At 42.7% G+C, this 11,495-nt stretch overlaps 1 protein-coding gene across 1 annotated transcript; it reads left to right on the top strand.

The window, feature by feature from the left end:
* The first annotated feature begins 133 nt into the window (after window positions 1-133).
* MRPL14 (mitochondrial ribosomal protein L14) lies at window positions 134-9,672 on the top strand. Its single transcript, XM_085320278.1, has 3 exons — window positions 134-227; window positions 6,946-7,039; window positions 9,010-9,672. Exons 2-3 carry the CDS (start codon window positions 6,966-6,968, stop codon window positions 9,374-9,376), a joined length of 441 nt encoding a protein of 146 aa, XP_085176404.1. The 5' UTR covers window positions 134-227; window positions 6,946-6,965; the 3' UTR covers window positions 9,377-9,672.
* The last annotated feature ends 1,823 nt before the right edge of the window (window positions 9,673-11,495 follow it).

Below are 11,495 nucleotides of genomic sequence, written 5' to 3'. Positions count from 1 at the left end.
CGCGGCCGCCTCGGCCGCGGAGAGCCAGCGCTGGGCCCGAGTGCGCTGCGGAGCCGCGCTCTTGCCTCTGGGCCCGGTAGCAGTAAGGCTGTGGGCATCGAGGCCCTCCCTCCAGGTGCGGCCTGCCAGCTCGCTCGCTGCCGCTCGCCGCAGGCATCGCTGGTGCTCCGCGCAGAGGCCCGGTGCCTCCTCCTGGACGCTGACCACGGGCTGCCGCTCTGAAAAGAGTGAGAAGCGTTGGCTGCAGCGGCGGGACGTGGGCAGGATTTGAACAGGATGATGCAAGGCCGAGAGTTGTGCCATCTTGGGAGAGCAGCTGGGAGCTGGAGCTCTGCGCTGTGCAGAGCCAGGAGCCTTTGTCTGGCGTGTGTGCAGGGTGCGGTGGGGGCAGCACCTTGTCTCTCCAAGGGACAGCAGCCTCAGCTCCCACTGAGTTTCTGCCAGTGCCATAACACTCTAGCTTGAGGGAGGAGGAAAACACAAAGTCTGTTTTGATGCTCTTGAAAGAATGATGTATGTCCTCCAGAGCATTTCTTTGCTTTAGAATTCATTTGGGCTAATACTGCCTGGATTAGGCTTACATGGGTACGAGTAGTCATGCAGCAAAGATAGACCCAGATTCCTGTGCAGTGAGAAGTGCAGTGTTTTCTTGTGTATGTCACAGAGACTCAGGAACTGTGGGTAGTAGTCTGTGCTGTGCTGACTGTTCTCCAGAAAAGGCCTTTGGAGGTCCAGTGAGTAAGGAGGGGCCAGTTTGGGGAAGGAGACTGTGCGTCGGGTTTCTTTTTATAAGCACGTAAGAGACTCATTCCATGTGGTAAAAGTGGACAGGTAATAAGTGCTTGTAGAAGCTAGACGCAGGTGCCAATCTGAACTGTGCTAGCTTGTCTGGTTTAAAAATTCTGCTAAGATTATCTGGGAGGGTCTTGTATAGGAAAAGGAGAAACTGGTGTAAGGAAAGCTTCTGAGTGAGAAGCGAGGCTAACTCCAGTGAAGTTGCAGATCACTGTGTGGTACACTGCAGTATAAGTGTACCTTTGTAACCAGGTTATACTGTCGTTAGCCTGACTTATGTCAGTGTTAGGAATCCCTTACTATTGTGACTTTATCAGAAAGGCCCATAGCCACTGTAATTCTTCACTCTCTGAAAATCTAACCCACGTCAGTGGTTCGTAACTTTTTTTATTTTAATGATTGAGCCACAGCTCCCCACCTTCTCTTCCTTCTTGTGTCCTTCTCCATGCCACAGCTCCCCCTCAGTGCAGTTACTATTTTCTGGTTTGTGATTGTACCTTCCTGGTCAGGACCTGGTAGCCTAGGTCAGGGCTGGGAACAGAGACTGATCTTTTGGCTTGCCATCTATTATCCTGCTCCCAAGACCTAATATTTATAGAAAGGTTAAAGATTCATTTGTGATATGATACGTGTAGCATGGCAACCTCTTTGGGAATTGGAAAGCAGGGTAAAGTTAGGGGAGAACAGCTAGTTCTTTAAACTCATTTGGAATTCCAAAAGACACAGATGAAGAAGGATATGCCTGGACTTCACCTCCAGACACTAGAACAATACTTTTGGATGAGATATTTGCTTTACCACAGATTTCCCTTGACCATAGACAAGAAGTTGTCCTCTCTGTAGCTCAATTTCCTTCTAATATACTGGGAATAATCCCTTCCTATTTTAGTACAGTGCTGTGAATATGAGTATGTAAAATGGATTAAGGTGCTATAGGAGTAAGAGCTGTAAGTATCTTAGAGATGGGATTTCTGGACACTTAAAATGTCAGAAGTAAATTTGCCGTTAAAGGTTTATTCAGGCCATCTTCTTTGTCTACTTTTTCTGATTGTGATCTGGAAAACAAAATGTTTCAATTGAAAAACTGTAGGAATGGAATTTCTTCTTTCCTTAAGAGATGTAATGAGTTTCTATTGGTAACTTGGATTAATAAATATCCTGTTTAATAATTAATCCTATTCATAAACTGAATTCTAGAAGAGTTAAGGCCTCTTTGTGAATCTTGGCCTTTCTGCATGTCATTAATGTAAAACCAATTATGTCTTGGTAATGAATATCTCGAGTATTTTTAACATGCACAAGCCCTTAATCACATCTTTTCCTTTATGAAGAAAGCTGTGAATGGATTGAGTCCTGTAGTTCACAGTTGGCTCTTGTAGCTCACGCTGAGAGACATTCTATAAATAAACCTGCAATGGCAGAGTAGGGGCTTAGGTATTTGTATCATGCATATTGTCTTGGGTTTATTTCCTGCATTTTAATGATGGATCACAGGTGCAGTTCAAATCTTTGTGGTTCCCAGAGCATGTCCATTTTGATCTTTTAGAAGAGGAAAGAATATGTTGGCTCCCACTATTTGACTGCTGAGATAGGATTGCTACTGTTAAAGTGAAGAACATTTTTCCTGTTTTATTTTATATGCTCGATAGCAGGTTTCAGGTAGTAGGCTTCAGCATTTGCTTTGCACATTAGTTCATTTTCCCTATGTCTTGTGCGTATGGATGAATTACTAGCAGAAAGAAAGAAAAGAAAACATGGAATGACTGGAACTACAGTTGGGGGGGTGGAAATTGGGAGCAGATGTCATTTTCAAAACTTCTTATTAAAAAAGAAGCCAAGACTGGATTGTTGGCTAATAGCTCTATTTAGAAGTGTTTTCACTCTAGGATACAAACAAGATAAAAACAGCATCTTGACTTTTTGTTGTTATTATTTTTTTAATTCTCTGGGGTATATATACCATTAATAAAAACCTGGTCAGAGACACTCCCCTGTTTTGCCGAACGTTCAGGCACAGACCATTTTAGTGCTCCCATGACTGTGTTAATCATACAGGTTCAAATAGAGCACTGTTGTAATGTGCAAAAATGAAAGAGATTTTTATCGTGTCCAAGTCACCTAGTGTTTCTCTTAACATACTGTCACTTTAAGTCAATGTAAATCTGGCTTGCCAATGACAGGAGAAATCTCAGTGTTGTTTTTTGCCACGTCCCCTTGCACCAGCATTCATGTGGCTGTGTGATGAGTTGGATTAGGCAAATGATCTGGCTGAAAACTCTTCCTAATTTATACAAGTGCTAGTGCCAGCATAACGGAAGTGATGGAAATGTGAGTTGGTGGGGGGTAGGACTTTCTTCCTTGGAACAGCCTGCCCTGATGTTGGTTCAAAGTGAGTATGTAATTCCATCCTCCTTATCTAGGAGACGTCCTTGCTTCATATCAGCTCCCTGAGGCAGGCTCCTTGCCTGCTTGCATGTGTTTGACGAAAATACTGTACGTTACTTGTTTCTGTTAGCTAGAATGAAATTTTCCAGAATGTCTTCATTCAGAAACCTCTTAAGCTTGTGGTACTATTAATCACTTCTTTAATCTCAAGGGAAAATGGTGAAGGTAGTAGCTTTAATGTGCACTTGAAAATGGTACAGTGGATAAATAACTTCCAGAGGTTTAAAACTGGTGAAGAGTTCCTTTGTTGTGTGGTGTTTGAATTTGATGTCCATCTGTTGCATTGAATGGCGTAATGCTGAAGGGTCCTTAAGAAGGGAATGTTTGCTGTAGCAGGTTATTGCATGTTCGAACTTACTCAGTAAAGTAGAAATTGCGTCATTTTAGTGAATATTTGATTAAGAAACTCCTCCCCTCAACCTTTCCTAAATGTTACTGTGAACTCATACTGAGGTCTGTGCTGACTTCTGGCTGATACGTGGAATTGAGAGAAGCAAAACTTAAGATTTTGGATTTAAGAAAACAGGGCTCTTTAGCCATGAGGTAAAACAATTCCTAGAATTTAGATACAGCAGTGGAGGAACTGGGAGAGGAGCTTCTCTACGTGATTCTGTAATTGCTTCTTCGGTGCAGCTATATGTGGCCTACATTGTATCAGTGATTGTCTTTGTGTTGAGCCTTTTATTTTAGGATAGTATCTGCTTCAATGCTACTCTTGCCTGGCATGGAACTTGAAATTAATCCTGCTYTGAGGATTAATTTGAGCAGGAGGTTGGACCAGATGACCTCCAGAAGTCCCTTTCAAGATAATTCCTTGATTAGGAATGTATCAGTGATTAAGTCTTAAGCAGTGGTGTTGCTCTGCCTGCCCAAGACATTCCTGTATCATTTGGGCAATAGTGGCCCTAGGCTTCTGGGAATTGCCCTACAAATTCTGCTGTGCTTGAGGCATCCTAGGATATTCTTCCCAAACTCCTCAGAGTGCTGAAACCTGGCAAGAGAAGACTTTAGAAAGCCACCTTCCGAAGCAAACTCAGCTCGTTACCATTGCCAGTGCATCTGCTAAGTGCTGCATCCTCTCTTCTGAGCTTTTGAAAGACCTATTGGTGTGAGGCAAAATCTGCATTGGGAAGGAGAGAGGCGCTTGGCACAGTAGGGCTGAGGGAGTGGTTGGCTTTCATCGCTATAGGATAGCTCTTAAACTTTGGCACCACTGAGCGTTCGTCTTGCAGCACACACAGTGACAGAGTGAATGACTTCTGTGCCCTTTGAAGTTTAGGATTAACTGTTTTGCAGAAGGGGAAACCGATGACAAAGGAGATCAAGTGCCCTATTCATAGCTGCAGAGGGAGCAACTTAGAACTAGGTCTCATTGAGGAGTGTCTGGAAATAGACCAAATCTATTGGCTGTTCACTTCTAGAAAGGAAGTTAGCATGTTACAATAGCTGAAAATGTGATTCACTGTTTGTAAATCCACATGCTGTACTCCATGCCACAGATGCATTCTTCTCTTCCCTCTACCCTAAACCTTGCTGTTAATTAGTAACATCTCCTGTTTATTCAGTTCCTAAAAACAAATGTTTCATACCAAATAATCAATCATACAAAGATTTATAGCTTCTGACACATCTTAACCTGCTGAGGAAGAATTGCTGGCAAAGAGGGGGTACTGAGTCATCTGGAAAAATAAACCATATTTCAACACTTTAACACTGTGAATGCTTCTGCTGAGAGTTTTGTAACTTCACTGTCTCCGTGGGGTAGGAACAATCTGATTTTTTTCCAAGAGTGGGTGAATAGAGGTGGGGGGTGATCATGGTAGATAGACTCACCAGAGAGTATCTATTGAAGCCCACAGGGGCTGACTCGCTGCTACTAGCTCTTCAGGCCTTCTGGAGGGATCCAAGGCTTTAGGGCAGTTTTGGAGTAAGCAGGAACAAAATTGCATGCTCAGTTTGGGTTTCACACAGGGAAACAGTACACCCAAGCACCGAAAGGGATRCGAGTTGTCTTTCCTGACAATGAAGGGTGTGGGTTTACAGCAAGGTAACTAAATCTAACTTAGAAATCCTAGCATCAGCAGCAAGGCCCAGGTAATTAGGCCTTGGTTGCTGGCAGCACTGTAAATGCTGCAGTGCTACTGTAAGGCCTTGTTTTCATTAGGAGTGTGTAGCTAGATGAGTAACTGTTGCAAAAACACTGCCTTTTTTGAATCAAAGTTCAGGGAGGAAACAGTACAAGAAAACTCTGAAGAGAAGCTGAGCTTATTTGGAGATCTACACCACAGAAAAGTGTCTTTTTATAGCAAAAGTGGCTTTTTATAGCAAATAAGTGAAAGCTTTCATTGTTGCTGATCTCTCTATTCCAAACTTGCCTGTGTGGCAGGTGACACAGTTTTCCAAGTACTGAAGAACAAATGCTTTGCTCAGGAAGTGCTTCTACAAAATTCCTGTGGTATACATCTCCAGTGCTTCTTACCCTACTGTTAGGTTACAGTTGGTTCTGCAGGACTGTTGCAAACCCTAAAAAAGAAATATATGCTCAAGTAAACAAATACACAGGGGGAAATAAGAACAATAAACAGATAGTGAAGATTCAGCCTGTTTTTTACCTGGTTGTAGTAAAAGCAACTGTGGTAGCATCTCTTAGAATGTGCTGCTACAGAATTCGGACCTAAAGTCATTAGAATTGGCAAAGAAAGATAAGAGGGCGATATATCTTTAATGTTTACTTGAGAAGGGAGAGAAGCAGAGCATGTGTTGGTTGCACTAGCAAGGCTTGAGGAAGTGTTGTCATGGGGCGTTTGTTGCAGTCAGGCAGTCCTAGTGCTACCTGAATCGGACTGAAAGATTACTGCCCCTAGAGCCTTATTTCCTCTGCTCACTTGGATATGCTGGCATAACTGCTTGTGTCATTGCTCCCTAAGCTGTATTCAGCAAAGTGATCTTGGTTCAGATACACCTTTGTTACTGAGCGTGCAAGCTTCTCAATCCACTTGACAGAATGAGATTAGGGAACAACTATACCTGTAGTTATGGGAAGAGGGTGTGGTAAATTCAGTCAGAGGTTAACCTTGTAACCAGCTGTAGTGTAGCTAGGGTAAAGTCTTGGTGTGGAGCCAACACCATAATCTTACAGGAAACAATTTCAACTGGGCAACTTCAACAAGGGCAGGATTGGCTAACGAGCAATTCAGGACTCTAAACACAGACTGCTGAACACCTTGTGCATACTAAGAGTGAGCATGCTGTGATCAGCTTTGGAGCTTTGTTTTGTTCCTTATCTAGCAAATTGTTTCTTGAGGCTCTGATGGAGTCTGCCATGTATCTCTGTTTTTAAAATCTAGTTTAATAGGTAACTTCACTAGCTGTAACTGGTCGTGGAAGTCTCAAAATTAGGAACTGTGTTCGCATCCAGAATTCTCAAGCCTATTTTTTTGCTACATTGTTCATARTGTGCAAATAGGCTTTTACCCCTTTGCACAGAAAACTGCACTGCAATGATACTGGATCCAGCTTTACAATATGGACATCTGAATTATAACAGTCTGTTGAATTCTGTCAAGAGCTGTCACTCTACTTTGTAGCATGCTGAGGATGATGTTAGCACTTTATGCTGTGGATTGCAGTGTCTAAAGGGTTGTTGAGACTCTAGTGTGTGATTCACATAAAAAAGAGTCGATAATTCTTTTGTTTCTTATGCAGGGTAGGTTACCAGAATCCAAATGGCTCTCTTGAATAGGCGGCTGGGTTTATCCTTAACGCGTCTAAGCAGCACAGTCATCCAGCGACACTTCAGGTAATTTTCAAATCCTACATTTGCTTTTGTTTTCTTGGGTCAGTATCCTGATTGAAAGAGATGTTATTAAGTAAATCAAGCATAAAATATAGTCTAATTTGAAAAGGGTAATATATTGCAGATCCCTCGCAATCTGAATATAGTCTGAATTCTGTATTCCTACGTTGGTAAAGATGTTTATAGGCATTTGAGGATTCTTCTCCAGCCAAGTGCAAAAGAAAGCAACAGCCAACCCCTGCTAAYGTGAAGCCAGTTACATATTTAAAATTCTTCCAGAGGTGATCATTTCAGGTGTTTAGAACAAGAGTAACACGAAAAAAATATTTCCTTCTACTTTAACCTTTCGTTATTTTTCTTCAGGTGCTTTTCCAAGCTCAAGGAATTAAAAGCTTCTTAAATTCATGTGCTTTGTGTTCTGCAATGCCGTGCATAGAGCATGCCAGTGCAGTTGGGGTGGGTATGGGGAATCTGTAGCATAGAGCTGTCTGAAGGATCAGTGATTCGGTTTGCAGGGGGAGAATAGTCATTCTCATGGCTGTTGGTCTTCTTTGGTCAAGAGAGCGCATTAAGACAATGTCAAGGGCTAGATTTCAAGGAGATATATAAATTTTGTTTGCTTGTTCTGTAAATAGGCTTCATGAGAGCATAAAGGATAAATGCCAACAGTAGGAAGGAGGCATAGTCCACAGAGTCAAGCAGTGCTACTGCCATAGCCAGCAGTCTGTTGGGGAAACCTATGTGGAGGGTTTGCTTTGGATGTGGCAGGGTTCTGCTTCAAGACTGTGGCAGAAACAAAGCAATGAGGAAAAAAAAGTTCTCCATGTGCAGTTGTTCTCTTCTGGTGGTACCTGAGCAATCACACTTTCATAGTTGCCACTTTGCTACTACTGCTTTGTGAATTTGATCCCACTCAGATTTCTTCTTCTTCTCCCTGTGACAATACTCTGGAGTTAAGGTCCCCAGTGGTCTTTATTTACTGTATATGCCTGTGGTCTTTAAAACCAGGGGAATGTAGGTTGATGTTACATGCTGTCTGTTGGAGCAGTTCAGCTGACAGCAACTTAGCATTCTTGTAGCTGTCTGACCAGCATGTTTATAGGTTCATACTGCAAAGCAATTGTTTAGCAATAGAAATGATCTTTCTGCTTTCCTGAAGATCTATGATTAAGCCTCTTTGGAGTAGAAGCAACAAATCATGTGAATCTGAGCTTACCTGGGGAAAAGAATAGCCATTCCTTAAAGGGAGGTGAATTATTTTTCAGTTTATTTCTGCTGTTTCTAAGTGTATTGAGAGTCAGATCTACCAACTTAGCATATTGCAGTATATTCCTACTATTTACTACTACTAATAATACTTCAGTGCAAATACATATAGAAGCATGTGATTCTCTCTGAGTTCTTCAAACCATGGGGGAGGTGGTGGTCTGTTAGATTCTGACTGGTGGCAGCTTAGCGTAGTCACACCAGGACTTCAGAGGTTTCAGTGAGAGCAGAGTAAGACGAGAGGGCTTCACAGACTTCACTGCAAAGACCACTGGTCAGCAGATTCCTTGTTGTTGGGGAGTGCACGCAAGATTGAGTCTGACTTGGGTCTTAGCTCTCTGTAGGCTGTTTGTGGCAGAAGCAAGCACATTTTTCTTCCCATAAATTGAGGCTGAATTGAATCATCTGGGGTTGCTAAAAGACCCAGTAAGCTCAAGCCCCTCTTCACGCCATCCTTTAGTCATGTTTCAGAGTAGAACGGTCGTTTTATGTTTGACATTTAGTGAAGAGTGTGCAAAGCCCAAAGTAGCATGTGGCTTTCAAAGAGCACATTGAGTGCAGTAAATGTGTCACCCATATGGTATGTGTTTGTTCCTGGCTCCTTCTGAGTGGTTTGTGTAATGACAAGATCCTGTGCTGGATTTGCCCTTGTTCCTCAAGGATTATTGAGGAGATCTATCTCTTAATTCTTTCCTGTTTTTTGCTAGTGTCACTGGAGCATGCAGAGCAATACAGAAACTGACTCGTGTACGAGTGGTGGACAACAGCACCCTGGGGAACACACCATACCACCGGCCACCAAAATGTATCCATGTGTATAACAAGTCTGGAGTTGGCAAAGTAGGCGATACCATCCTTCTGGCTATCAAAGGAGAAAAGAAGAAGGCTTTGATTGTAGGGCAGAAGATGCCTGGCCCCCCCATGACCCCTAGATTTGATTCCAACAATGTGGTACTCATAGAAGACAATGGAAATCCAGTAGGAACTAGAATAAAAACACCAATACCTTATATGCTGCGACGAAGAGAAGGCGAGTTCTCCAAAGTGTTGGCCATTGCGCGCAACTTTGTTTGATGGTTAAGAAAAGTTTCTGGCCATTATATCCTTTCATGCAATATCTGTTCCTTGGTTCTTTTCTAGAAAAAGATGAAATATATGAGAAAGTGAGGTTTCATAAAAAGTCTCTCTTCCTGTTTGTGAATTATAAACAACTAATTTCAGTATCAAAATATGTTGTTTTTCCTCCAAATGTACATTGATTTGTTTCACAGAAACATCTATAGTGTGTTTGGGAAGTGTTCCTTTACTCTAACTGCTCCTGTGGTATTAATTTGGCCCCTAATCGTTAAAGTGAAAACATGGAAAGCCTTCTTGTTTTGTATCACTTACACTTTCTTCCCTGTGTTTCTGCCTTCTCCAGTCAAGCACAAAGCTCAGTTCCTGCTCCAATGACTACAAAATGGATTCACATATTATAGAGTGGGAGAGGTGACGGTAGAGTAGTATAATGACCTATTGGTGCCTTGGGTGTATTTGATAAAAGGGTTAATGTCTATGTCTTTGCAGAAGAAAAAAGTTTTTAGGAGGGATTGGAATTGGGAAAGCCTCAGGGCCTACAACTTTGGTGTATGAGCCGGATGTGCTAGAGATGGGGAAAAAGAGGTAGGAACAGGAGGGAAATGTGTTAGGCGTGAGATGCAGCCTGTACTTTCCACCTGACCAAAATCAGGAAATTAACTTCTGTATTCTTTGAACTGATAGAAGGGCAGGCTGGTTCAGATTGAAAGCCCCAATGAATGAAGTCTTTTTGGACTSTTTTTCTAGACTGTGTTTAAGCCTATGCTTGTCCATTATCTATTGCCAGTAGACAGCACATGCATGTTCATGAGACTGGCCATTGTTTGGTGGCACTTTCTAAGATCAGACACAATCATTGGCAAATGCTATTATATTGCTTTCAGGGCTAACTGTCATCCAGGAATCAAACAGCAGCCTTTATATGGAGCCGAGCAGAGAAACTTAATGCTAGCTGCAGGTAAAATGGTAGCAGAGCATCCTAGAGCCAGCAGGGCTGGTGAGGAAGGCACAGGAATGCAGCCAGCAGGAGTCTAGCCAGGCTCAGTCCCCCAAGCTGATTCCTCGCAGATCCGATAGCTGTAGGCGCTTTGCCTTGACTTCCTCTTCCCTCCTTGTCACAATACTCTTTACCTCAGCCCTGCATTGCCCCTACGTGAAGATCTCCTGGAGACCACAGTGCTGAGCTATCCCAGATTTGATTAGATGCTTTTGGCAGATTTGTTTGCCCCGTTTCCCCAGTGTCCCCATGCTATCCAAATCACTCAAGAAAAAGAAGAGCCTTGGATCCACTCATACCTCTCCAGGTAATGAAGATATGATTATACTTCATCTTTAAACTTAAGTTTAGTCTCAACCTTTAAGTAATGACACTATTTCCCTTAGTAAAGCTTCCCTGTGAGTTGGAGAGGCCCAAGCTTATGGATAACGCCCAGTTCAGTGTGGAAGGATAGATTGCTTCTTGCAATGTGTTGCTTGTGTGCTGCTGTCTATAGGCTGGTGAATGTCGGAACTGTTGCTCTAAATCCTAAACCCTGTGGGCGTTTTCTTTTACTGTCAGACTGCATGCTGTCATAGGCTTTTGCACACTGGCACAGCAGCAAAGCCTGGCTGATGTCAGTCTTTCCAGTCCATCTTAGGGCAGTCAACTTCAAGGAGAAACTTTCTGTGCTTTGGGAATGATGTTTACGCCACTTCGCTAAGGGAGGTAGAAAGTAAACCCTGCATGTATTTGCCATGGCAATAACTGTGGCTGAGTTCACTCCCTCAGATGGAGTTTGCTACMATTCCGTGGAAGCATAGGATAGCCTGAATGCTCAGGCGTTGTTTAAAGTCCTTTTTTCTGGTTGAAGTTGTGCCCAGATCTGCAAGTGGTATTTCTAAGACTCTTCTTGGAGATAAATTTCTAAATGTTACTCTGATGTTACTCTAAAATCGGCTATTAATCTATTTTGAAGTGTTCTGTGTCAGACATCTGTTACTGTGGCAGCAAAAAGCCACGTAAGCTGTTTTATCATAGTTTAGAAAATGGAGCGAGAGCTATGTAAGTCTGAATCAATTGCAGGAAGGCCCTATCTGGGGAGTGGAGAGGCTAAAGGAAAATCCCGTGTGCTTAAGT

The sequence above is a fragment of the Rhea americana genome, unplaced genomic scaffold (genome assembly GCF_003343005.1).
Source record: "Rhea americana isolate MKP2758 unplaced genomic scaffold, rheAme1 scaffold_119, whole genome shotgun sequence".
Taxonomy (NCBI): domain Eukaryota; kingdom Metazoa; phylum Chordata; class Aves; order Rheiformes; family Rheidae; genus Rhea; species Rhea americana.
The sequence above is the reverse complement of the archived record's forward strand: the minus strand, read 5'-3'. Positions and strand labels throughout refer to the sequence as shown.

What these genes read in the sequence shown, in the direction of transcription:
- MRPL14 (XM_085320278.1), top strand. Translation starts at nt 6,966, where the DNA reads ATGGCTCTCTTGAATAGGCGGCTGGGTTTATCCTTAACGCGTCTAAGC. An exon ending in GTCATCCAGCGACACTTCAG is followed by an intron (nt 7,040 to 9,009) that starts GTAATTTTCAAA and finishes GTTTTTTGCTAG; the next exon opens with TGTCACTGGAGCATGCAGAG.